Consider the following 25,962-nt stretch of genomic DNA (forward strand, 5'->3'; position numbering starts at 1 on the left):
TTCCTTGGAGTTCGGTATTTTTGTTATTTTACTTTTTGTTTCATTCAGATATCTTGTATCATGATTGGTGCAGAATAATAATATATATGAAAAAATAGTAAATAAAATGTATTTGACAAACCTATCTTAATTATATTTCATTTGAATCTGCTAAGTCTGGACGATCAAAGAGGGAGGTGATGTTTCTGTGGTCAGGGTTATGTCGAGCCTGCAACAAGTCATGGTGACCTACTTTCCGTTATCAACGACAGTGATCATACAATTCGACGTTATCGACATTAAGGTTCAGTCTGTGGTTAAAGTTTTTTTTAATGACATCGACTTATCTTCGTGGAATTTTACGTAACTTGGGAAGCAGCTTCTTTCATAAACTTTTTTCCATTTTTAACATGTGTCAAGCCTGTATAGAATTTCATAGAAGTTTACAGGGCGGATCCAGGATTTAAGGTTAGGGTGGGGGGTGGGGGCGCAAACTTAAAATTTTCGCCGATCGGAGCGATGCGAAAAAATTTTTGAGGTAAAATTATCGAAATATTCTTTATTTAGCTGAGGACAACCCATGCTTTGCAAATTTTAGGGGGTGCACGCCCGCCACGCTCCCGCCTTAATCCCCCTGATTTTTTATGATCAAGAGATAACTGACGAAAAATTTTGAAAATATTTTTTATTTTTTCAATTTTAGCTCATCCGACACGAAGGAATTATTTGTACCAAAATTGACATAATATAGGAATCACAATGTGTCGTTCATTCTGTATGTATTATTTTATTCTTTTGGACCATTTTTCTCTATTCTTTATTTATTTCCTTCATTATTCTTTATATTTTAGCACCCTTTGTCTCTATTGTTTTTTAAATTATTGTTTGCCAATTTTCGATGTCCTTTATTGTTTGCCCGACCATCCTATACATAATATATACAACAGTGGTTTGTGCAAGTCATGCATGTCAAGTTCCTATATCTTTTGAATGCCTATGAAGGAAACACATGAAACTTCGTATGAAAATAAAAAGATTTTGTATGATACCAATGCTACAGATTTCCACCGGTGTCCATATGTGGATGTAAGCAACCATAGGTCCCCGTTTGTAGCCTTATACATGTTCAACAAGGACATTTCGTTTTTGCCCACAACCAGAGGGTGTCTTGAATAAACAACTTAGAATGTCTGTATGCATGGTCAAAGTCAATACATTATATTAAGAATACAGGAAGCAGGAGTCGAGTTTTTGTTCAGACACTTGACTTGGGACAGATATAATCAGAATACTGTGGGGCTTAACATGCCGTTTGCGAGAACCCTCACCCTCCTAATCTGGGACAGTAGTGGTACAACACAACACAAGAAACTGACAAACATAGCCCCACTGAGAAATCAATATCTTCTTCTTTCGTATAACAATAACCTACTGAAATGAGACATTATCAAAGAATGAACTGTCAGGTCATTAATTACGCAAGAAAATTACTCTCTTACAGACTTTATTCTAGAAAGACATTAAATATCTATAACTCTTACAAACTTTATTCTAGAAAGACATTAAATATCTATAACTCTTACAAACTTTATTCTAGAAAGACATTAAATATCTATAAATTAACAAAATAATCGCGTAGATTCGACAGAATGTTTTATCAAGAAAATCTTCCAAAAACATCATTATTCAGAACAATAGGATAAAAGTTTGCCAAAAACACACACACAACAATAACAAAACATATAACAACATATTCATTCATATGTAAATAAATAAAACATACTCAATCTGATTAAAATAAAGATCATGTGTACACGCTTTGCTTGCAAGCCCTTAACAGGGTCTGTATTACAAGCCCTGTAAGTAAAGCGTTGAAATAGGATCTGTTAACTGGATCTAATATTACTACAATATGTATGGACAATTAACTTTGTGTATTAGATAAATATCTACCCGGCCTACACATGATACAGTTCCTAACTGCTTTACAGTTATTTCCTGACTAAATGTTTAAGTCCTTTGTAATTAACATGTAACTATAACTCAATGCTATTTCATTGATAACTGCTTAACGTTCTGTGACAAATATTACATATACACTCAGGACGGAAACATGTTTTTATTAGACGGACTCACTGAGATGGATTTATAACGTGCTATTAAAAAGAAGATGTGGTATGATTGCCAATGAGACAACTCTCCACAAGAGACCAAATGACACAGAAATTAACAAGTATAGGTCACCGTACGGCCTTCAACAATGAGCGAGCACAGCCCATACCGCACAGTCAGTAGTACATAACGTAACTGTCCAAAGAATGATATTCCAACATATCCAGGTATACTATTCCGATCCCGAGCCAATCAGTCTTAGGTCTTACTCCTAAATATGCTTGCTTTTCGGAAAGTAACCCATACAAATGTCAAAGGCCACCATTTAACCAAGACAGGCGAATACAATACCTCTTAAACTTTAGGCGAATACACAATGTGTTTATGCTAAAATATTATGCTGTAAAAAAGGCTATGAAAGGAGATCTGTTTTCTCGTACGAACGTTTTCGTGCAGTCACTTATCGCTCAAATTCTAATTGAAAAAAGAAAATTCATTGAAACAATTCCCTTTTTGGAGATTGAAATCGGAGCACTATTATGCTGTTTTAAATAAAACCACGAGAGGGGAGGGGTCTCTTCCAATATAAATTTAATGTTTGAACAGACGTGTCGCTGATATCGGTCACTATTTGAAATGTCAAATATATTTTAGATTTGATGTTAATAGATCAAAAATTTTCATCTTAATTCTGTTCAGATACATGTCGATAAAAACTGTGTACTGGTCTTTTTATCTAATAATATGAATGATCCAATGTGGTTAACAGGTAAATAAAATGTCACCAATTGTATATCTAATCGCTGGAAAATATATAAATGGGTTATGATTTTCCTAAACAAATTGTTAATGGGAAGGGATTTTCACAAAAATCTATATATTAATGGGTGGCCATGGGGTGTTAAACCCCGGTCAGACGTCTGTTACGTATCCACATTTGTATGGTGACTCCCCCCTCGACCCCACCCCCGTGACTAAAACGTCATCAAGTGACAAAATAAGACATGAAAATGCACAGGAGCCGTAACATGTTTCACAATATTATCCGTTGTTCTTCCATGTCATTGACATATTGGAACCACGTGATTGGAACCACGTAATTGGAACGAAATCACAAATCACATGGACCGTAGCCATATTAAATCTCCTACATTTATAATCTCTATTTATCATTTTGTTTCAAATACAATCTGGTCTATACTGGCTATACTTTGACTGTTATCCAGTTTTCGATAAGTATCATTAGTATTTTTTATATTTCCATTGACTAGTATGTTGATAGTCTCATCTTTTTCAATTTCCTTTTTATGAGCCTTCGGTAAATTTTTCATTGTAATGTCCATGTCTTTAAAGGAATTCAGTAAGAATATTCCACCTACTACAATGATGAAACCTAAGAAGAACGATACTATATCCTTCCAGTTCATGTAGAAAAAATCTTTGAACAAAACAGCAGATAAGGAAACAACGAACGATGTAAATAAGACGTAATTGATTGGTATCACAACGGCAGTGTTGAATTTAGCTAACGACCGGTTCAGGAAGTTCAACTCAACCAATATACATGCGATGACTATAGCAAGATTTACATAAGTAAACCAGTTCGTAAACTGCTGGTCCCCTTTTACTGTCTGTGATATAGCTATACCGGTTCCTTTAGATCCCATAACTGTGAAAGAGCCAAGTATTCCACAGATTGCTTGGTAAACCAGTACGTATTTTCCTCCATATTTCGGCGCTAAGATTATTATGAACACCAATGCAACGGCTAATAATGTTAAACAGTACACGATAAATACTGAAAAAATAAATATATAAATATGTCAGAAGATAATAAGTGAAACAAGTTTAACCTTTCTTAAAGGTACGGAGTGCTTTGCAGTATCATAGAAGCAATAATTGATGGTCGGGTCTCGAATACCCATACTGTATATATTTCTCATCTTCCGTATATTTTTATCTTCTCCTGCTCGGGACATGTTAAAAATTTTAGATCCGATTCAAACTAACAATCGATCAGAACCGATATTTACACAACAATTATATCAAAGAAAACTATTAGCTTAATTTGCACTGCAATGCAAAGCCAAAACAGTGGTAAAGGAAGCACAAATCCTTCCGAGCACTAACACACATTTTTTGTCTAAATACCGATACTTTTAGCTGTTTTTTTCCTAGAAATTACTTTTTTATTGTTCTTCTCTTTTATTCCAATTATGTGGATTTTAAGGCAGAGAGCTGAGTGCCCCAAAAAGAAATTTAACCATTCCAATCATATTTCTTTTTGGCCGTTTGATAATATGGCATTGATGGCAGATCTTTGATAAACTTTTTAAAAATGTTTTCATCTCTTGTCTAGGACGGTTACCGGTATAAAGAGCCTGAACTCGTCTAAGAACTTGACGTAATGTACAGACAGTCTTGATTATAATTGCAGACCGTATGTTTACCTATAGATATATTTGGTTAGATTTACATAACTGGAGGATGAAGACTACTATTTTCTAAATTGCAAACTGAACTCAACTTTAAGAGATGAGTTATTTTTTTTAAATCAATTATGTGAAACCTGGCTGTACAAATTATCAACCACTTTTCAAGCTGAAACAATTGTTTAATATTGATTTCGAACTTTTGTCCGTGGTTTCTGACTTTATTTAAAAAGCAATAAATGAAATCCTTGTTGATAAAAAGTTACAATATCATGACTATGTTTTTGTTTTATGTCTCTTCTTGTAATTAAGGAATTTTGTATTAATACTGTGTTATTTTTTGTGTTTTTGATAAACCAGTATTTGTGTAATTTGCCAATAAAATTGTTGATTAATTTATTTTATTGTTGCAGCCCATTGATGTTAACCAACTTGTGTCTTTCCTTTTACATAGACGTATATATAAATAAAACATATATTACTTGGCTCTTGAACTTTCTCTAACATTTCATCCATACTGTGAACTTGGGTTTCCTGGGGTGAATGTACAACCATGACAGTGGATCCGATCACACACAATCCACAACTCACTTTACCTATTATATTGAGTCTCTCTTTCAAAAAAATTGATGACATAACAGCGCTGCAAAAAAGAGAATTTTTGGTCACATGTTTTTTAAATGTCATATACAAGTTAAATCTTTCTAAAAAAAACGTTAAGTCGAAATGAAGCACTAATTTTTGATCGTCTTAAATACCCATACTGTTAGTTTATTCCTTGTCTTCCGTGCTTAATATGTTACATGTTAGCAATTCTATATCTCACTCTAGCCAACCAATAGAACTTCAGCCAATCGATCAACAAACTTACATATATTATGAAGAAAAGTCACAATTTAATGAAGAATGCATGTACTAAATGGGGTAAAAATGATTGCATTATAAAAGCAAGGACGTATATTAGTTATACGTCCTTGATAAAAGTAATATAATTCTATTATGATGAGTGATATAAAAATAAGATGTGGTATGATTGCTAATGAAACAACTATTCACCAGAGACCAATTGATGCCGATGGTAGCAAATAAGCCAACCTGTTAACGAAGAAGATGAAAATTCAATCTGTATATATATTTTCAATCGAATATGCGATGTAAAATATACGGAAACATTACAGTTAGTATTGATAAGTATGGATAAACTTTGGTTGTTTTACATAAAAACGCATCAAGCCATTATAACAAAAACAAGGTTTGTACATGTAGTGAGAATTTGTAAGAAGAACATTCGATGCAACTTCTTATAAGTCATATATGAAGCTAAATCGAGTTTTGTTTGATAAATCAATAAAAACGGTACATTCAATTGGCGTCTAGACTAAGGGAGCTACCATTTGAATTTTATGGGGGGATGAGATTATTTGCAAAAAAAAGGCATGATGACAATTTATGTAAAAAAAAAAGTCAGGATAAACTAAAAAAAAAAAAGGCAGGACTGAAAAGAGTGAAAAAATAAAAAGGCAGGACCGAATAGAGGGGAAAAAAGGCAGGACAACATTTTTCATCCTAGTCCCCCCCTTAAAAAAATCAAATGGTAGCTCCCTAAGCTTAGAACGTCTGATACAATTTGCTCTAACGTCTGAAGGCCTTTGACAGTTCTAGTTGTGGGCGTGGTCAGAGCAATTGATGTCTAAGAAATTTACAAACGAAAATAATGTCTTTCTGTCCTATTGTCCTTCATGTTTCATATTGAATTTATAATATAAATAAAGTTTATAATTGTGTTGTACTTACGTCACAATAACACTCAGAGCACCTAGTGGTGTAACCAATGTGGCTGGAGCAAAAATGTAGGCTAAAAAGTTCAGTATTTCTCCAAAGATCACTGAAATTGAACAAAAGTATCTTTTTTTTAAATAATCACACATATATATAAGGGGACTGGTCTTAAAGTTTACGGACAAGTTTCATTAATTTTACACTTTCTATTTCGGTCGGACGGTTTGTTTTTTTACATCCTACACTGCAACTTAATGCCCCGAGATCGACAGACTTCCTGTTTTGTATGAAAATAACACTTTGTTCGGCGCTTTACAAAATGTCATACATAATACACACAAAACATACACCAGCAACAAAGTGTCACCACACATAAAATGGCGTCTGCTGATTGGACCGTCAAAATTTTATCCTACATGTTTGATGCAAACCTTTGCGTTGGTATCGAATAAGTTGAAATAACTTATTACATGTAGTTGGTTAATGCAAATTGATGTCAGACGACAAAACGATGAAGCGCGCATTACACGATTTTTAATTTTTCCTTCTTCGTTTGTTTGTTTTTATTCGTTTTGTTTGTTTGTTTGTTTGTCTTTTTTTCTTTGTTATTTTGACAATTTGGTGCTGATTGCAGAATTTTTTTAAAACCCCGACTAGTTAATGGACTTGAATGAAATAAACTCTTTAAAGTCCTTGATTAAAACTGAAGTTATGGTGAAAATATTAGACTGTTACTTTATAAAAAAATTAAAACTTAGCTTGGATAGGTAATTTTATTTAGCTTCCAATGACTTTCCTATAAGAAAACGCTTCACTAAGTTGAGAATTAATGACCATAATTTAGGAAATGAAAAGGGTTGCTATTATAAAATTCCTACAGTAGAAAGGATAGAATATGTAAACTGTGCCACTTGCTGGAGGATGAAAAACACTTCCTCCTTGAATGTAAAATTAACAAAAAAAACTTAGAAATAATCTATTTGAAAATCGTTTACCTTCTCATAATTTTATGTCTCTTACCCAAGAACAAAAAATTAAAAAAATAATATCATGGAATAATTATTTTGAACATATTGGCTCCTTTATAAAACAGTCATTAGAACTGAGGGCAGAAATCTTGTAATTTTTTTCCATGTGTTCATTTCTTATAGAATTGTAATTTTTTGCTATATTATGTTTGTTTTTTGTTTTTTTTGTCACAAGCTAATTATGTTTATATGACAATAAAGATATTGATTATTATTATTAATTCCAAACCCTTTTTCAGACTTAGACGACTTGAAGCTTGACATGCATATTGTAAAGACACAACAATCTATAATTCGACACCAATCATACTTAAAAATAAACTTATTAGGTTTTAGTGACGTACTTAAGCACATTCCAACCCACCACAGCCATTCTTTTAGATAACCATATCCATCGTGGTCTACAATAGAAACAAAAACATTGAAAGCTCAGTATATCTAATTTAAAAACATTATTTAACATACAACTTCTTGCTACTTGTACCGTTTGACTTCCGGGCTTGGTGCTAAAAATGTGCGCACCATCAACACCTTTACAACCCTATTCAATTATAAAAAGAAGCATTTAATTCTTATTATTACATTTTTATGCTACTACCATGAAATTAAAGAGTTATATCAAGCTTTTTTTTTATGCATTGGTTTTTGTCGAGCCTGCGACTTTTGTCGCAGAAAGCTCGACATATGGATAGTGATCCGGCGGCGGCGGCTTCTAAAAAGCTTTATATTTTAGAAGCTAGAAGCTAGAAGACCTGGATGCTTCATACTTTGTATATAGATGCCTTATGTTACGAAGTTTCCGTCTGTCATATGTCCATTGTCCTTGACCTCATTTTCATGGTTCAGTGACTACTTGAAAAAAAGTCAACATTTTTTGTAATGTTAATTTCTTTCTTATTATGAGTAATATGATAACTATATTTAGTATGTTTGTACCTTGAAAGGTCCTCATGCCCGTCAGACAATTTTCACTTGACCTCGACCTCATTTTATGGATCAGTATAAGCAGTAGGTCTACTATATTTGGTATATGGAATGATTGTAAGGTGTATGTGTCTGTCTGGCAGGTATCATTATCACTGAACTAGTATATATATTTGTTTAGGGGCCAGCTGAAGGACGCCTCCGGGTGCGGGAATTTATCGCTGCATTGAAGACCTGTTGGTGACCTTCTGCTGTTGTCTGTTCTATGGTCGGGTTGTTGTCTCTTTGACGCATTCCCCATTTCCATTCTCAATTTTATCATCTGACCTTGGCCTCATTTTTATGGTTCATTGGTCAATGTTAAGTTTTCATGGTTAAGTTTGTTTCTTAGATACTATAAGCAATAGGTCAACTATATTTAATGCATAAATTGATTGTAAGGTGTACATGTCTGTCTGGCATGGTTCATCTGACCTTGACCTCATTTTCATGGTTCATTGGTCAATGTTAAGTTTTCTTGGTTAAGACTGTTTCTTAGAAACTATAAGCAATAGGTCAACTATGTTTGGTTTATTGAATAATTGTAAGGTGTACATGTATTTCTCGTTTGGTTTATCTGACCTTGATCTCATTTTCTTGGATCATGTTAAGTTTATGTGTTACCTGTAGTAAAGATTTATATTTAGGACTATCAACATAAAATCAATGCTTAGTAAAGAAGGCGAGACATTTCTGCGTGTGCACTCTTGTTCACATTGTCACGGATAGCACTTTCAATCATAGCTGTTGTATTTTATTTAGGAATTAAATGCTTCTTTTTATGATTTTATTGGGGGTGCAAAGCGGAAGCGGGTCGTAGTGAAAATGTGCGCACGATCAACGCTTTTACAATCCTAAAAACTTATAAAAAGTAGCATTAAATTCTTATAATTACATTTTTATGCTACAACCATTAAATTAAGAGTTATATTAAGCTTTTCGTTTGTTTTTCAATGCATTACTTTAACATCGTCACGGATAGCACGTGCAGCCATAGTTGGATTTTATACGGAAATAATTACATTACATGTATATTTCATTATAATACGTTATTTTGATTGGCTAACAGCAATCTCGCGTCATTCTGAAATTAACCTTCATTTCAAAATGAAATGTAACATTCATGATGACTTGAGCTTCCACAATAAAGTGCACAGGTAAATAAAAGAAAAACTTGATAGAAATCGTGTTTTCATGATCCTAGCAAAAAAATGTAATTATAAGTATTGAATGCTTCTTTTAGTAATTTTAAAGGGGTGTAAAAGCGTTGACCGTGTGCACATTTTTAGAATGAAGCGCTGAAACAAAATGTACTTCGGTCAACGCTTTTTCAACCCAATGAATTTACAAAAAGAAGCATGCAATTCTTAAATAAAATATGATATTGGAGTGGCTTGCGATTGTTTTAGCCAATCAAAATTACGTATTCTAATGGAACACATATAAAGTCATGTAATGTAATTATTATTTGATATAAACATAAAGCAAGTCAACTAAACCAAATTTAAAACACCATTCAATTCATATATACTAACAGTTAAATTGGTCTATTGCCAAACAGGATAAGTCGATGTTGAAATGATAATTTAATTCAAAAAGTTGTTGTTCAAAACGTTTTCATGCTTTATTTCCTTGAGTGTTATATTCAATATCTATATTATGCAATAGTTATATAAATATATATATAAACTTTTATACTTAATACTTTTTTACACGACATATATGTATTAATTTATATGTATATAAACTAGGGATGTCAACGAGTACTCGAGTATTCGAATATCGCTCGGTAGTATCAAGCATCGAATACCAAAACGATATTCGACTAATCTGTTTCCTGTTAGAATAGTGCTGTCTTCTTTGTATAAAATTGATCTTCTTGAGAACCTCTTTCGGAAAATTAAATATACATCACTGATTAATCATACCAGTAAATAAAATATATTTTGTTTCGAATGCTTCAAAGTTTGTACTAAATTGTCATTTAAAATGCCTCCGAAAATACGTGTGTTAAACCTAGGCTAACACTTTAAACTAAACATGTCTTAGCCATTCCGTCACACCAATACCGTCAGAGCAAATATTTTCGTCTGCAAGACTGTAATTTACAAAGTTGCAAAACCGACTGACCCCAAAAATAGTTGACAAGAAAATGTTTCCAAATGAAATAAATTCATTGCATCTTCTGTTGACCCTCAGTGGATCCTTATTCTAACCCGTACGCCTTTGTAAACATTACATGTGTTTTCTTAACGATTACCAAATACTATTGTTCGATATGATTTTTCCTTGTTATAATTTTTAAATAGGTGTTCATTAAATTATATTAATTAGATCATTGTTTTTTTACTTAAATAGTACTTTATGTAATGAGCTATTAATTACGGTGTGTAATTCCTTGTCCCAGATACTTATGTGTAGATGCTTTTTCGTCCGTTGAACAACAAACACCACAAACCGTAAAGTACGTATTTTTGTGTTTTCGTGTTGTAGATATACTTCCGAGCGAGTACTCGAGTATCGCTCGAAAAACCAACGAGTACTCGATTAGTAATTGTTCCCCGAGTTGACATCCCTAATATAAACATCTACTTTCTATTGTGAACGTCGTGTAACGCACAGTGGCACCAATACCTTGCACAAGCGGCTATTACACTTTATCGTTTTAGTAAAAACCTTTGTCAGAAAGAACAGGACAAAGGTCAAACACATATCCCGTTTTTACTGAACCCCTGTCACATACCTGGTCCCATTTTTACTGAACCCCTGTCACGTACCTGGTCCCATTTTTACTGAACCCCTGTCACGTACCTGGTTCCGTTTTTACTGAACCCCTGTCACGTACCTGGTCCCATTTTTAATTAACCCCTGTCACGTACCTGGTCCCATTTTTAATTAACCCCTGTCACGTACCTGGTCCCATTTTTAATTAACCCCTGTCACGTACCTGGTCGTACTCCTTCTTGTTTCTTTGCCACTCTGTTTAATCCAAGTTTCTTTACTATATAACTACTACCAGTAAATGCGTTTGAAACAATAGCCAGACTAAATCCTATCCAGAAACCATATATATCTTCCTCAGATACCACATGTAGTGCTTCCTCCGTTACATTTAAAATGCTTGGTTGGGTAGTGTTATTATAAGACATCTAAAAATAAAAATGGATCTTTTTAATAAGTTTTGGATTTTCACATATTTTGGCCTTGAGCAGCACTGAAGAGACATTTGTTGTCGAAATGCGCATCTGGTCCAGATAAATTGGTACCGTTAATGTTATTATTTCTATATAAAATAAAGAGATGAGGTACGTATGATTGCCAATACAACTATCCACCAGAGTTCAAATGACGAAGATAAAATTAATTATTGGTCCAACATGACCAAATCCGTCCTGCGTCAAGTAATTAAAAAATTGTTAAACACATATATATATAGATATAAGAAGATGTGGTATGAGTGCCAATGAGACAACTCTCCATCCAAGTCAAAATTTATAAAAGTTAACCATTATAGGTCAAAGTATGGCCTTCAACACTGAGCCTTGGCTCACACCGAACAGCAAGCTATAAAGGGCCCTCAAAATGACTAGTGTAAAACCATTCAAACATGCAGGAAAACCAACGGTCTAATCTATTAAAAAACGAGAAACGAGAAACACCTATGAACCACATCACCAAACGACAACCACTGAACATCAGGTTCCTGACTTGGGACAGGTGCAAACAAATGCAGTGGGTTTCTTATTATTTTAAACGATAGAAGTTTCGTGGCATTTATGTACAATCAGTTTTTTCGAAGTATTTTAGTTCCTTTGGACCGAATCCGTGACAAAAATGTTGTTTGAATTCCTGTAGTAAAAAGAAAAGGAAACATTATTTTGTTATTCTAGTAAAAATGAAAATTCACCATTCCTTTTTTTAATCTTTAAAATATTTTATGGTTGATTAGATTGTACAGCAGATTCGTGCGCTTAACCTTTGTTGGCGATCAAAAGTGAAAACAATATTACCTTATCACCATGATAGGCCGAAAACTAACTTATTGCCTATTTAAGATCAATTTCCTTTGAAATTAGGGTTTTAATTGGAAATAAATATTATTATTTACTTTTCATTACAGAAGACGTAAATTTCAAAGTAGTTCCTTAATCATAAACTTTCAACTCCATTTAAATATGTTTAAATTGTGATATAAATGTTTCTAGAAATTGATTATCTGTCATGAATATTAAATGATTGTTGCTTACTTAATGTCATGCAGGCTGTCACGAATAAGACTAGAAAGTCCATCAGTTAGGCCATGGCTATGATTTGATTTATAGTGCTCAGTATCCAATCTTTCCCTTTCAAGAGTTAACTGGGGTATATAAATCTAGTCATCTGAATTACTCACGTTAGACTGCGAAGTCAAAAATATAGTCCCCGCGCGATATAGCCTTTTTATGATGCAGCAAACATCAATCAATCAAAGATCAATCAAAAATATAAAGGTAGGAGCACCACCCCGAGTAATGGTGTAAAGGAGGACATTTAACACGCTGTATCGGCACAGACTAATGTGAGCATTGACATACACCCAGTTCCCAGCCTCACCGTGACGGGTCTTACTATTAGAAAATTACCCCCCCCCCCCAAAAAAAATAAAATAAAACAACATTCAAAATGTTTGTTTGAATATTTTACTAAGTTGTTTTGTCTGTCTGTGGTGTTTGTTTACACAGTTTTGGCTGCTGGGTCCCAATTATTATCACATTAACATAATTATGCCTGTTTGGGTTGCTCATTCAATTTTGTCAATATAACGGAACTATAAACAACTTTCATACAAATGGATGTTTTAGCTAGCTATAAAACTAGGTTTAACCCACCATTTTCTTCGTAAAATGTCTGTACCAAGTCAGGAATATGGCAGTTGCTTTTCACTTGTTCCGTTGATTGATACTCGTTTGATTCTGTCAGTTTTTAAGGACTTCCCCTTTTTTTAATTTGCCTCAGTGTAGTTCAGTATTTGTGCTATATTTTTTTCAAAAGGACCTAACATAACATTGTTATATTTCATTTAGCGGTTATAAGACCATTAATTTGGTTAAGGTATGAATCAGCTTATCTAACACATCTTTTATAAACTTTAAAAGCCTTGTTATGTCTGATATAAAAGAACAACAACACACATTATTCAAACCTTTTTTATAATTTGAAGGTGCCAACATGTATTCAAGGAGTGCCAATCAACAAAATATAAAAAGGTGCTATTATGAAACATTAACATTTAATTATTGATTAAATACAGAAGGTTAATTAATGTATGAAAATTTAGGAAAAATATCAATACGTCAATCATAGACATTTATTCGATTGATTGATTGTTTTTGGTGCTTAATGCCATTTCCAGCCATAATACACTGCAAAACCACCGACCTTCGATGGAAATCCCATGGGTTGACCAAAACAGGTTTATCCATTACCGTAAGAAAATGACTGTTCCAAAGACACACAGAAATACACTAAACACACCTTACACATAAACCTTAAGATTGTATAACACGGACCTCACCTAAAAGATTGGGGGGGGGGGGGGGGGGGGGGGTCAGGTGCACATCTATAAGTTGACAAGGTTAGTATATTATTGAGACGGGCAATTGAAGCTAGCTTTAAATCCTTGTATAATGTGACTGTTCCAAGACTAGGAACTCGTTATATAAACGGGTTTTTGAATTTCGAGAATTTGTTGTTTTGTTGTATGGTACAATGGTTGTTAGTCAATGTTACATTTAATGACGTCTCTTCAACTAAGACTCGAAGCGATTTAGCGATTGCCATATTGTATCACGTGATCATTTATTTATTGTTGATAACCGTCTTTTGACCTGTAGATATATTTTGGAGTTTTGTGTCGTTAGACTACTGTCTTGTATAGCTGTATACCTATCTATTATTCATATGATTAAGTAGTTGATACGATCAAGTAGCTGTATTGATTTTTTACTTTGTTGAATTAACAGTACATTTGAAGCGTTCTTCGGTTTTGTATTGCATTGCTCAAAACTTGAGTTATTTTGGTTTTAACCACCGCTGACGAAGAGAGATAATTTTAGTTTTTTTTTTATCTTGTACTCAATATATAGCAAAAGAATCCAATTGGTTTCAAAATATACCAGATCAATTTTATGGATAGAGTGTTTTACACACAGACTAGTGCAGATAAATTACATTGCAAATGGAAATGATGTAATATTTGTTCAAACCTTGGTGCTTTTGAATTATTCAATGTGTGACGTAGCTTTATATATCTTCTCACAATAGATCAATCAATATGAATAAAAGTTCATGTTTGGGTATATGCCAATGAGAAAGCAAACTGTAGACAAAACGAACAAAAAGATATTTACTCTAGGGAGCAATATACAAAGGACATGGTTCGCTTATGTCAAACTATGGCCTTGAACTTCAAATGTATCAAAAATGATTAGAATAAAATAAACGGTACCAATTGTGATGTACCAGATGCGCATTTCGACAATCAATGTCTCTTCAGTGATGCTCGAGGCCAAAATATTTGAAAATCCAAAGCTTATTAAAAAGATTTAGAATATAGCAAAGTACTCTCGACCAATGAAATTGTAGGATTGGATGCCTCTTAATTGTGAAGAATGAATGTAAATCATGTTCTTAGTAAGGGATTATCCTATTATTTGGGTCTATTTACAGTTCAAAACAAAGAGTTTCTATAAATGAGTTACAACTGCCCCGAAGCACATTTATCAGATTGAAAGGATTTATCATATAGTGATTGAAACTGACTAAAAGTTGAATTGTGAAACAAACAAAAATCTCAAAATAAGATTAAGTTTACTGGTGCAGTAAAATTGGTACCGTGAATGTTATTATGAAAATATTAATAACTTCAAATTACTATAAAATTAAACAATACCAAAGCAATGCAAAAAAAAAAAAGAAAAACAATCTTTCAGATATAAAATAACCTAAATCTTTAGCTTTCCAAAACTTTGATTACTTGATCAGCGGTTGTGGAAAATAGTTATTTTCAATACATGTATTCCGATAAAAAAAAACAGGAATTTAACTTTGAACATATTAAAAACTTATAAGGCACCATTTTTGAACATTTCCCTCACATAATGAAACAGTATTTGATGTAAAAAGCCGGACCAAAATATTGGCTGTGAAATAAAATTTAGTTGTAACTCAAATGTATTAATTGGTTTAAACTGTAAATAAAAAAAGGATAATTCCTCACTAAAATATTACATAATTTACATTCATACTCACAATCAGGAAACATACAATTCCTACCTTTTCTTTCTACTGTTGTGTCACCTAATATCTATAACGCATTTTTTTAAAAAATATTTCCCAAATGATAAGAAAGTCCTCACTTCACTAAAACTAATCTATAAATGACATGCCGAAAAAGGAAGTCATGCATCAATTATAAACATTGCACTGACAATGAAACTAATTCTTGAATAGATCATTTGAGCCTTGAGCACTTTACAATATTCTAAGTTTGTAAGAGAATGATAATCCCTTACTTCATGATAAGTACTCGCTAACGCTCGTACTTAATCATGAAGAAAGAGATTATCATTCTCTTACATATACGAAGAGATATAAACCAAAAAGGACACAAAAGTATAGCCAAAGCCGGGCAAGGAATCAGAGCTTTGCATGAGGGAGATATTAATTTAATTTAAAATAATTTCCAAAATTTTGTTACAGCAAATTTTAATAACACAAAATCGATATTTTCATGCCAGTATCGAAGTACTGGCTTCTGGGCTGGTGATACCCTCGGGAACTAACAGTTAAATAGATATATGTTACAGTACGTATTGGAATTTATTAGGTTCCAGAATCCTCTTAGCACACATTGGAATTCTAATATCTATATATACTATTAGAAATTAGAATTAAAATTCTGGTAGAAATTGGGATACACAGATTTGTACTTGGAAGATTCTGGATGGTACTAAATTTCTATTAGGATCCAGGATATTACTAAAATCAATAGTTGGTAATGATTCTGGATTCTACTGGTGTCTTTTTTATTATTTTTTATTTTTGCTGATGATCATGATAAAAAGAAAATTGGCCCCAACTCTTCTTTTTGATATTTTGACATTTTTGATTACATTAGTTTATTTCATTTTAAAGACAAAAACAAAACATTTCTTTTATTTTGAATTTTTAGTAATCATCTAGTACAATCCAGGAACCTCCTTAGTACAAATCTGGATATCCCAATTTCTACCAGTAGATATTGGAATTCTGATATGTACTGGATTTTGATTTGTAGAAATAAGAATTCCGATATCTACTAGTAGATATATATTGGAATTTCAGTTTGTACAAGGAGGATTCTGGATCCTACTGAATTCCAATGTGTACTAGGAGGGTTCTGGGTCCTACTGAATTCCAATGTGTACTAGGATGGTTCTGGATCCTACTGAATTCCAATGTGTATACTAGGATGGTTCTCGGTCCTACTGAATTCCGATTTGCACTGGGAGGATTCTGGATCCTACTGAATTCCGATGTGTACTAGGATGATTCTGGATCCAAATGAATTCCAATGTGTACCAGGATGATTCTAGATCCTACTGAATTCCGAATTGTATTAGGAGGATTCTGGATCCTACTGAATTCCGATTTGTATTAGGAGGATTCTGGATCCTACTGAATTCCGATTTGTATTAGGAGGATTCTGGATCCTACTGAATTCCGATTTGTATTAGGGCGATTCTGGATCCTACTGAATTCCGATTTGTACTAGGATGATTCTGGATCCTAATGAATTCCGATTTGTACTAGGATGATTCTGGATCCTGATGAATTCCAATGTGTACTTTTCAAAAACTAATAGTGTCTATATAATATGCCAAGGTTTAAATCATCCTGAGTCTTTAAAAAGCTGTGAATAAATCTAATAAAACACCGGCGTTTGGGGAATAACCCCCCTTTTTACTTTTTTAACATTTTGTTCGTATTGTTTATTCTTCCTTTTTTGCACAGCAGGTGTTGTCGTCAACATAAACAAACAGGTTAAAGTTGTTGTAATTTGTACACTCAATAGAGCAAATTTAAATTGCTCATTGTTGTCCAAAATTATATTGTATACAATAAGCAGTACAATGCCATTGTTTTCTTAAGGAAATGTTCCAAACGTTCAATTAAAAATAAATCTTAATCTCATAATCCGAATGTCAAAATTAAAAAGAAATGTTAACACTAATTCTCGTTCAATAAATTTATGTCTACCCACTCTATAAAAATAAGATGTGGTATGATTACCATGCAGTGAGACACATATCTAACAAATCCAAATGATATAGAAGTAATAAGCAACTATATGTCATCGTGCAGCCTTCAACAATGAGCAAAACACAAACCGCATATCAAGCTACAATAGGCACGACATAACAAAAATGTAGAACATTTCAAATTGGAAAACCTGATTTGAGAGTCGAATATATTTGTTTGTCGTTGATGAGACAGCATCAAAATAAAACAGAAAACTACAAACATGTTTTTTTTGTGTGTAGATTATAAGTTTATGGTTGTATACACACCATTCTATTATTTGAACAAGAACCCCTATGGGATAAAACAGGTTATTGATTGCCGTTCCTCAATCCTATATACATCGTATATCACAATGGACGTTAAGCAAACAACAATCAATTCATCAATCATTGTGTATCATTGTGTATCATCATCAGGTAAATCTGCTTGGTTCCTTTTTAACACATTCAGTAGAACTGGGGACAGAGAGCATCTGAGATCACCATCGATTCTTTTCGTGGGATTCGTGTTACTTAGTTGCTAAATTTCTATGTAATGTTTTGTTATTGTTTTTCACTATAAAAAGAAGATGTGGTATGATTGCCAATGAGACAACTCTCCACAAGAGACCAAATGACACACTAGTCGTTTTGATGTTTGGCATTGATGTTGTCTTTTATTGTTGGACTTGTGCATTTTTGACCCCCCCTTCTTTCTCTTCTATTTTTAAATATTTACCTAAACATTGATATTTTTTGTTTTTGATTATGTTTACTTTCTGTCACTATAGAGATCTAAAAAAAATAATAATTGAAGTTAAAACTATGATCGATTTTTAGACTTGTATTTTAGTTTTTTTCCTCTTGTCGCCATGATGGTTTTTGTACTTTGTGAACTTATTACCTTTGATTGCCCCGATACATATTGTTTTCACCTGTTTACGATAATGTAATAAAATTGACTTACTGTACGTATATATTAAACGAAGTCTTAGTAACTTCCTCCTTTAATCCTTACAAATATCTGCCAATAATTTGAAATATAAGACTGAATGTAGAACAGAATTAGCACTGCTCAATAATCCAGAACATTTTCACATATGAATTGAATAACCGATCTACCTTTACGTATACCAATGAATTACAATATCGATTCTATACAATTTGTATTGATCTTTGAATCATTTCTACACGAGATTAATAATACATTTAAAAATGTCCTCGGTTCCTACGTCAAGGTGTGATTCTTTCGTATTTGCAATATTTGGTTTTGAGCAATAAATACCGATCGAAAAGTATCAAAGGTACGAAATGGAACACATTATAACTTCCATATCTTCTAATTTAGTTCAATAATATATCAAAAAGACTAATATGAATGGAGCAACCGTAATTTTGTTTTCGAAAATCGATCACAGCTATTTTTAAAGAATGACTAAATTTATGTAATAAAATCTACAACACAACAATAAATAAAAGATACGAATTTTAAATGTATATTTAGAAATTCTTAACAATTTAAAAGTTTAAAGCATGATTTCACCTCATGAAAAATATATTGGGATGCGAGTCTTTAGAATAATTAAATCTCTGATTTTGATATGTTATATAATATTTCTCCGCTGTATTTACCCCCTTTTTTTTTAGATTGCAACTATTAATTCTGTTATATATATAACATTTTCACAAAAAAAAAAAACTAGTTTTGAGCGAAATTGGTCCAGTGACAACTCTCACAGAAGTCATTCTATTGTTGAGAGTCTACTGAGAATCAACGGAACAGCTCATTTCACAACAACCATACATAGTACACAACTCAAATATCAACATTTTTTTTAACAATAAATGGTGGATCTTCTTTGTATTGATACAATACTAGTTCATCGTTTGAAAGTGTCTATAAGAATAAGAGGTAAATCGCTTATCTGCTGAAGTTCCCAGGGTGAGGAGTACAGCCAAATCGCTTAAATGGTTAACAGCTATGATCACACTATATCATTAGACGAGGGAAATACATCAACCAACAACATCATCTAACCAAACATTGGTTTTAGAAGATGAATGGACTATGGTGTTATCTTACCTGTTAGTTGATTAATTTCAAAAACCAGACAGTCTCACAGGTTATTGATTTGTTATATACCAACAGTTTACATACGATCACACGATTTGATTAATTATTTAGTAAATTCTATATCATGAAGAATAAGAAATTCAATAAAAAATATAGACGCGTTGCGAACGTCGATTAAAATCATCAAGCAAATAACACATAAGAAGGTGTGACACGGGGTGTTCTTTCCCAAATACCGCCTTTTTTATAATTTTTCCTACTTCCCACTTTTTCCCTTCTTTTGCTCAGATTCCATTTTTTTTTTGCGGCGGCGGACATTTAAATGAAAAAAATCTGACGTTTTAGCCCCAAAGTATAGCCCATTTTAGCACCAAGGTATAGCCCATTTTAGCGCATAAGTATAGCCCATTTTAGCGCCAGAATATTTACAAATTTTACCGAAAAGTGAAATTATCAATGGCCATTTTAGCGAAATAAATTTATCTACGGTAGGATAAAAAATCTAATTACATCAAGACAGCACAACATAAAAAAATTCTTGTCCATTACAATATAGCGCTAAAAGTGTAAACAGTCAACTCAAAAGTTTAATTGTCAAATTATGTCCCATTTGCTCGCAAAATTCTATTCTTAAAATTGAGATAGGAAATCCTCCTTATTTTGTCTAGATTGAGGTGCAGATTCATCGATACATCTTATTTCAAAAAATTTTGTTGTTTGTAATTTGATGTAAGTATCCATAAAACATAAATGGCTGGGTGACGTAAGCAACATATTGAACTTTTTTTTAAACTTTTTTGAACCCGTCCTCCCTTTTTAACCCACTATATCTCACAATCCAGAAGCGTGTCGTCCCCTAGCTTACCATGCATTGCTTACATAAAACATTTAAAATTTCCAATAGTATATATTAGTTGACCTTAAAACTGCCCCGTATCGACATCTTTGACCTCGTGATGATTGTGCATAATTGATCAGTCCTCTTATTAAAAAGACAATGAACTGAAAGAATCATTGTAAACTTGACAAACTACTTGCACTGTTGAAGATGACGTTTCCAGACTTGGCAAAAAGAGTGAAGGCAGTTAGAATTGTTCTCCGTCTCATAAATAACAGAAAAAATCACCCCGATTTCTTACCGAGAGTTATTCCTCTTTCTCTACTTATTTGATCTTGTATTTGCAATGCAAAACATTATTGTTAAATCAATTACTTCATGTATATGCTGTCACTCCTTAAGGATATAATTCTGATTTCAATTTATGAAATTAAACATATTTATAGATTGTGAAAAACAAAATGGAGATTTTAATTTTAATATTAAGATTTGATTTGTTGTAAAATGGTCTGTTTAATTCAGCGTATAATCTTAAAAAGGCCATGGGTCAAAAATGTAGAAAACCCGAAAGCTAATGGCATGATAAAAGCTAACAGCATTAAACGGGAAACAATTACACGTATGAATGACCCAATTAACACTAAAATAACAAATATGGATTAATGTGATTCAACATTTTGATTAAACGTAAAAGCTGACTGATTCGTCAAATATTCATGCTATCTTTTTTGTTTATTTTCTTTGTTTACATCTTCTGACATCAGACTCGGACTTCTCTTGAACTGAATTTTAATGTGCGTATTGTTATGCGTTTACTTTTCTACATTGGCTAGAGGTATAGGGGGAGTGTTGAGATCTCATAAACATGTTTAACCCCGCCGCATTTTTGCGCCTGTCCCAAGTCAGGAGCCTCTAGCCTTTGTTAGTCTTGTATTATTTTTAATTTTAGTTTCTTGTGTACAATTTGGAGTTTAGTATGGCGTTCATTATCACTGAACTAGTATATATATTTGTTTAGGGGCCAGCTGAAGGACGCCTCCGGGTGCGGGAATTTCTCACTGCATTGAAGACCTGTTGGTGACCTTCTGCTGTTGTCGTTCTATGGTCGGGTTGTTGCCTCTTTGACACATTCCCCATTTCCATTCCCAATTTTATCACATGTTCAGAAAAAAAACTGTTGCTTTTAACAATCAGATTTAAACTGTTTAATCATGGTCTTGAAGACTACAAACATTTGGTATACAGCAATCAGCAATAAAATGACGTATACATATTTCGTGTTCTAGCTTGCGATCGGTTTAAGATCTATTTACTCAGAAATCCACGTTTGCGCGACAAAACGCATTACGTTTGCCCGAAATTCACTGGTTGAAAAGTCACTACGTTTGCGCGGATTAATTAAAACAATTCATAAAAACGAAATCCTTGACTTTTTATAAACAAATTAAAATAAACAATTTTATTTTTAATTTAAAAAAAACCGAAAATAAAATTGAACTGTTTTAGCCAAAAAACGTACCAACAATTGGCCAGAGTATTTTCACAGCCATTACAATGAACAGTTTTATTCTACTCACCCAGCCATCTACACCTTCGTTGAGATTATACTACAAGTTTAGACAGACTATTCGCGGTAGCGATAACCAAGCTCTTGTAAAAGCGCACAGATAAAGACAAAATTCAGTTTACCGTTTAACAATATTTTAAGTTTCAAACTGGAAAAAATGTCCCGCCAATGTTATTTGTAATTGCTAGAATATAAGTACCAGGCAAGGACTGATTTATAGATGGTTACTGTCGATATCATATACATGTATACTGTGTTTTATTATGACTGTATACTCTTAATGTTCCTTTCCAAGATATTCACTGTATTTTATTCAAAACTTTCTTTTAATTAAATTTAGAGCTTTTTAATGTTTACATAAACAAATAAAGACTTCTTCAAATTAGGCCGTTAGTTTTCTCGTTTGAATTGTTTTACATTGTCATTTTGGGGCCTTTTATAGCTGACTGTGCGGTATGGGGTTTGCTCATTGTTGAAGGCCGTACGATGATCTATATGTGTTAATTTCTGTGTTATTTGGTCTCTTGTGGAGAGTTGCCTCATTGGGAATCATACCACATCTTCTTTTTTATATTCTCTAATATATGTTGAAAGAATGACTGTAATGTTTGTTCTGTCTGTGAAGAAATAACTTTAAAAATGTGGTGCACACTGAATAACCCGCGTATCGGGTTATTTAAAAGTGTGCACCACATTTTTTAGGTTATTTCGAATAGACAGAAAAAAATATTACAGTCATTCCGTATAATTTAATTCTAAATTCCTTTTTTTAAGGAGTAAATTTTGAAAAAAAGTTGTCGACGTCACGGTCACGTGACAAAACTATGTCTATGAGCTGATAGACAAAACACTTTCAGCCAATCAGAAGACGTGTTACATCCAAAATTAAATCATTTATTAATATAGGAAATAGGAAGATATGGTATGATTGCCAATTTGTGTTCAAAACAATAAATAAAATCAAAAACAAACATGATAGACAACAACCACCGACATCACTCATTTTCCTGGGGTTATTCTCAGAATTAAATCCCAGTTAAAAACTCAGCTAAATTATAGGTAAATTCGCACAGACGTTATACCATTTCTTCGCGCAAGCGTAATGCTTGTCATTTTCAAATTCGCGCAAATGTCGATCGGCCTATTTACCGAGGCTCGAGTTCCTTTATTTATTCTATGTTTCTGATGTCGATGTTTATCATTACATGAAATCACAATACCCATACATACTTTATTGCATTTGAATCACTTGTTTGAATAAGAATTGGTACCGAAGTTTGCAAGAGCGAATATTTTGTGTCATGTCCAGTGGCAAGTATTTCATGCATACAATAAACAAATTAACACAATATGTATGTTCTGCAAGGTATGCGACTAGGATGAATGGCAGGAAATTTGGACTGCCCTGGAAAATGGGGGTATGTTGGATAGGGCAGAAATTAAGTTTTGTAAACAAGCCTTCTACTGACCCCTTGGAGATGTGTTGCAATGGTTCTTTGACGGACAGAAAGCTCGGCATCCACCCTACACGAGGAATCAGTATCCATTCCAACGGGATGTGGCCGAGTAGAAAAGAAATATGATAAACAAGAAGTTGCACGCAATATCATGCCAAGTATACATCTTCTCGCTCAATATCATGCAAAGTATACATCTTCTCGCTCAATATCATGCCAAGTATACATCTTCTCGCTCAATATCATGCCAAGTATACATCTTCTCGCTCAATATCATGCCTAGTTGTACATCTTCTCGCTCAATATCATGCCTAGTGTACATCTTCTCGCTCAATATCATGCCAAGTGTACATCTTCTCGCTCAATATCATGCCAAGTATACATCTTCTCGCTCAATATAATGCCAAGTATACATCTTCTCGATCAATATCATGCCAAGTATACATCTTCTCGCTCAATATCATGCATAGTATACATCTTCTCGCTCAGTATCATGCCAAGTATACATCTTCTCGCTCAATATCATGGCAAGCTAGTATACATCCATTCAGCTGCACTGTGCTGGGTTTTTTTACGACATATGGTCTAAATAGGATTGTGCGCACGCAGAACTAGTTTAACGACACCACAGTGTATGCTTATATCAAGTCAGACTATCTATCACATGAGTTGTTGACATGTTATTGTACTTTCTATTTTCTCGGTTTCTCGGAGGATGTGTTGGTGGTTGGTGTAGTTGTACTGGTCCGAGTACACAGTTATCGACAAATATAGTCCCTAGTGTGGACAGTGTGTTACTTGCCAGTTTTTTTTTATACCCCTTCCAAATTTATTTCTTCATGTGTTATGCCTCAAATAGCATGTAGGGGGATGAAATTACACCGTAAAAAAAATTTGGGTCATGAATTTTAAAGTAAAGTAGTGATTTGGTCCAGCTGAAAAAGGTTAAAAATTAGCACTTCGGAAGCTGTCAAAAGATTTCAAGACCCCCTTAACATAAAATTGTCCATATTTTGAGTTAGAGCCGATGAAGTTTTCTACAATTTTGATATAATTTGTCCCAAAAGTAGTACAACACACTGTAAAAATATTATTGAGAAAGCGCAGGTGGGATTTTTTTAATTTTCATTTGTCTAAAAGAAATGCACTACGAAATAACTGTGTACTCGGACCTACTGTCCAATACATTTGTTACTGTAAATTCAGAAATTATTGCGTGCATTTATTATACGTATTTTAGACTAAAATGCGATTTTAATTTTTGCGATATTGAGAAAAATCCTGTTTAATTCATATAAAAAATTTCAAAATGCGAGTTTAAATTATTGCGATTATGACCCTGTCGCATTTTTCGCAATAATAAAAACATCGCAAAAATTTCCGAATTTACAGTATTCTTGTCCTTTTTATGCATTATCCTCTTGCCTTCTGTTTATGACACCCATGACAGCTCAACATAATTAAGCTGCAGAAAAGTATTAATTCATTCTTTCTTGTACGCCAAATCAAACTTTTGACTAAAAATATCATGTTTAGTGGTACAATTTCTTAGTTCCGCCTGTTAAACAAGTAGTGGCTACTCGGCAGGTCTGAAACTGCTTACAGAGTACAACAAAATATTATTAAGCTGCAGAACTAGCATGAAGTTATTTCTTACCATTAAAGGCAAGAAAACTTTGACGAATAATTACAAACTATGTGGTAAAATAACATTCCTAAGTTATTAAAAATAGGAAGTGGCTGCTCGTAATGTCTGACACTTGCTTACACAGTACTATGCAATATGATTAGGGTCCTGGAGTCGGTTTCAGAAAAAAACTCACAACTAAGATTGATCGTAAATCATGAAAAATTCAGAATATTTACGATCAATCATTTTTGTGAAACCCACTCCAGAGTTATCCTTTTTCATAAAATCAAATACAACATTAACGAAAAATTACATGTTTTTTTACATAAAAAAAATCAAAGTATTGTGAAACAGGTGGTAGTGGTTTCCCAGAAGATCTGAAAATCGCTTACATGATACAAATAAACGGTATAAAGATCCAGAGATCAAGTAATTCAGATCTATCGGACCTCGCGTGCTCATACGAATACAACTGAATGAGAGATCTATATCTTAATTAAATTGATCAAACATCAACGTAGCTGAGATATAGGTAAAGAAAGTTACGAACAGACAGACGGGCGATGTAAATGAAGTTAAATGTCCATGCACTTTGCAAATGGGAGTATAACATAGGGCCATATAAGACCAATTATGTCCTTTATTGTTTATTTTGTCTTTGCGGTTAATATTTAGTAGAATTTAAGTGAAACCTTCTGTGACAACCGACTCTGCCTCGGGGTTTATTATGTCTGTTTGTTTTGTTCGCACATTCTTGTCTTTTATTTTGCTTTCTTTTTATGCAAAAAAGACAAACACGAA

At 33.2% G+C, this 25,962-nt stretch overlaps 1 protein-coding gene across 2 annotated transcripts; it reads right to left on the bottom strand.

The window, feature by feature from the left end:
• Positions 1 to 1,466: 1,466 nt before the first annotated feature.
• On the bottom strand, positions 1,467 to 19,015 carry LOC127716331 (magnesium transporter NIPA2-like). 2 transcript variants are annotated; one of them, XR_007988871.1, is made up of 7 exons: positions 18,563 to 19,015; positions 11,241 to 11,442; positions 7,675 to 7,731; positions 6,318 to 6,408; positions 5,006 to 5,166; positions 1,567 to 3,889; positions 1,467 to 1,523 (listed from the first exon to the last, which is right to left on the bottom strand). XR_007988871.1 is itself a non-coding variant. In XM_052222497.1 (6 exons), the coding sequence occupies exons 2-6, from the start codon at positions 11,440 to 11,442 to the stop codon at positions 3,261 to 3,263; spliced, it is 1,140 nt and encodes a 379-aa protein (XP_052078457.1). In that variant the 5' UTR covers positions 18,563 to 19,015; the 3' UTR covers positions 1,467 to 3,260. The 2 variants fall into 2 exon arrangements, 1 of the variants encoding a protein (XP_052078457.1); XM_052222497.1 differs by having other exon boundaries at positions 1,467 to 3,889.
• Between the last annotated feature and the right edge of the window lie 6,947 nt (positions 19,016 to 25,962).

The sequence above is a fragment of the Mytilus californianus genome, unplaced genomic scaffold, assembly GCF_021869535.1.
Source record: "Mytilus californianus isolate M0D057914Y unplaced genomic scaffold, xbMytCali1.0.p SCAF_9, whole genome shotgun sequence".
NCBI classification, from domain to species: domain Eukaryota; kingdom Metazoa; phylum Mollusca; class Bivalvia; order Mytilida; family Mytilidae; genus Mytilus; species Mytilus californianus.